This window comes from Montipora capricornis, chromosome 5 (genome assembly GCF_036669925.1).
Source record: "Montipora capricornis isolate CH-2021 chromosome 5, ASM3666992v2, whole genome shotgun sequence".
In the NCBI taxonomy this organism is placed as follows: Eukaryota; Metazoa; Cnidaria; class Anthozoa; order Scleractinia; family Acroporidae; genus Montipora; species Montipora capricornis.
In genome coordinates this window covers 2,094,894-2,097,393 of record NC_090887.1, presented here as the reverse complement: position 1 = coordinate 2,097,393, position 2,500 = coordinate 2,094,894, and the positions used below count along the sequence as shown (strand labels likewise).

The 2,500-nt window shown below is 36.6% G+C and overlaps 1 protein-coding gene across 2 annotated transcripts in view; it reads right to left on the bottom strand.

Annotated features, from left to right (window-relative positions):
* LOC138049084 (rhamnosyl O-methyltransferase-like) overlaps positions 1 to 2,500 on the bottom strand; it is a 10,925-nt gene that overhangs the window by 7,279 nt on the left and 1,146 nt on the right. For both annotated transcript variants that reach the window (XM_068895205.1, XM_068895204.1), the window contains exons 2-3: positions 1,611 to 1,752; positions 441 to 742 (exon numbers count right to left, since the gene is read on the bottom strand). In XM_068895205.1, coding sequence (XP_068751306.1) covers positions 441 to 742; positions 1,611 to 1,746 — 438 coding nt within the window. In that variant the 5' untranslated portion in view covers positions 1,747 to 1,752. The remainder of the gene's footprint in view (positions 1 to 440; positions 743 to 1,610; positions 1,753 to 2,500) is intronic.

Below are 2,500 nucleotides of genomic sequence, written 5' to 3'. Positions count from 1 at the left end.
GTGAATGGGTTGACATTATCTAGGTCCACTTAAGTATGTAGTTATGTAATGCATGTATGTATGCCACCTTAACACTCTCCCTCCTGAGAGTGACAATAATAGGTTTTAATCTGTCTAATGCTAGACATTTTTACTTGTCAATGGGGGTCTTTTCAGGGATGAATGGGTTGACAACATATAGGTCCACTCAAAAAGTATGCCAAATTGTCCCCTTTACCCTTCTTTCTATCCTGAGAGTGAGACTTAGAGATTTTACTCTGTCCTTACTCGTCAATAGGGATCGCTTCAGCGATGAATGGATTAATGACCCTCTCAGGTCTGTTCTCTCATAGAATAACATGAATTGTCAAGGTCCATGGAAAAAAATACTCAGTTCTCAAGTTGAGTACATGATGTAGTGATTTTCGGTTGACACAGGCTTTAACAGTTTCCCTGCCTACCTTCAAAAACTCTACAGGAAAGATCTTTTCAACTTGGAATGAGTCCCCCTCAATGAACTCAACATGGGTGGATTTTTTTGCTTCAGGGTCCAACAAAGAAAGATCAATGTCCACAGAGATGACACGTGACTTGCAGCCAAACATTTTCAGCATATCCGCTGCCCACAAGGCTGAGCCCCCCTTGTAAGCACCAAACTCGATCACAGTTCGAGGCTTCAGTTCCCACAACAATTGCTGGACTATTGCCAAGTCTAAAGGATCCTTCATAATATCCACTCCTCGCCAACAGAGTTGGTATTTTCCTATTAGGAGCAACATTATTTTATCATTCAGTAAGTCTCTTTCATACAAACTACCACTTTATAATTATCCAAATAAATTAGTTATTTAGTTAACAGAAAATGCTTGAAATGAGCACAAGAGAACTGGTTTGACTAGTTTAGGTGCTGAAGTTCGCTTTGTTCTCGGTTGTTTACAGTAGAACTTTTTTACAGTTATGTGCTTAGTTACCTGGCCTTTAAATGAAAGCTAGGCAGGTTCAGTTGACCTTGTTATGATAAACACCTCCCTGCTTTTCTTATGTCAATGATTTGTTGTCATGCAAATTAGTTTGAATTTACATAAGAAAAGCAGAGATATTTCTATCAAAACAAGGTTATCTTTTGCCTCACTTTCATTCATAGGCCAGGTAACTCTGCAAACAATGGTCAATTCACTTTCTAAGAATTTAGTGTGAAAAAGTTGGATATTTAATATCTTATTAGATGTTTTGTTGTAAATATCGCAGAGTATTTCAGTCTACTCGTGGTTTGTATTTTGACTTGCCCTACAACACAAAACTACCCAATGGGAATGCTGAAAGTTGAATGCAATATTACCTGCAATTAATTTTCACTGACCTAAAATGAATCTCATTCAAATTTATGAGAGGAGTACATAACAGATTGAAGTAACTACTCAATACCCTGACACATTTGTTAGCATAATCAGCAGTGTTCTTTGAAGAATAGGTGTGAATACAAGACAGTAGGTACATTTTTTTTTTTTTTTTCATTTTCATTCATTCATTTCATTTCTTTTTTTTTTCTTTTTTTTTTTTTGCATGCAATTAAATGCAGGGTATTCAACTGAGTTAAGCAAGATGAACAGCGCCTTTAATAATGTCGTTACCGTGGGAAATTGAGGAAATCAGCTCAACTGACAACACTCCAGTATCTTTTCTTTCTTCTATTGGAATATATCTGACTTGGTTACTTAACTCTTCCGTAACCTTATCTCTTAACGAATGATACCTAGAATTGTCCATAAATATCTGAAAGGAAAAACAATAATTAGAGCTATTGTATCCTCCATTTCTGTGACTTTTACCCACATGCTCAGAAGGTAAATCACATGATGACAGAAATTATGGGTACTGCCATAATTTATTTTATTCATTTAATTTCTCTAATTTATTCTTGTTATTCACTTTTTTTGCCCTTTGCATCATACAGTTTATTTTTATTTTTATTTAATTTTATTTGCTCTAACCACCATTTTCACCATCCCATAATGCGATATTGGGGGGGGGGGGGGGGTATATTTTTATGCATAAAGTTAGATGGTGAAAGTGGTGGTTTGAGCATCCGACTAGATCACGGAGGGTCGTGGGTTCAAATCCCATCTGGGACTCGGATTTTTCAGAGTCTACATTTCTCCTTACATTTAATATCATTGTTGTTGTTGCATCTTTAACACACTTAATTTTTTTTATTTCTTTATTTTTTTTTTGGGGTGGGGGGGGGATATGTGCAGTAAAACAATGGATATTCAGTTCAATGAAGCATGTCCCAAGAGTAGATAACTTGTATTGTTTTTTTTATGTAAATACCCCCCCAATATTGCATTATGGGATGGTGAAAATGGTCAATTTCCTTGGCAGAAAAATATTCTTCCTATTGCCCTGACCTGACCTGTGACCTGTGTTTTAGACCCGCCGCATTCATATGCAAACCATTAAAGTGGAATCTAGCCGCCAGCCTGGAGCGTGGACAGACTTGCAAATGTTCTTGTTTGTTGAT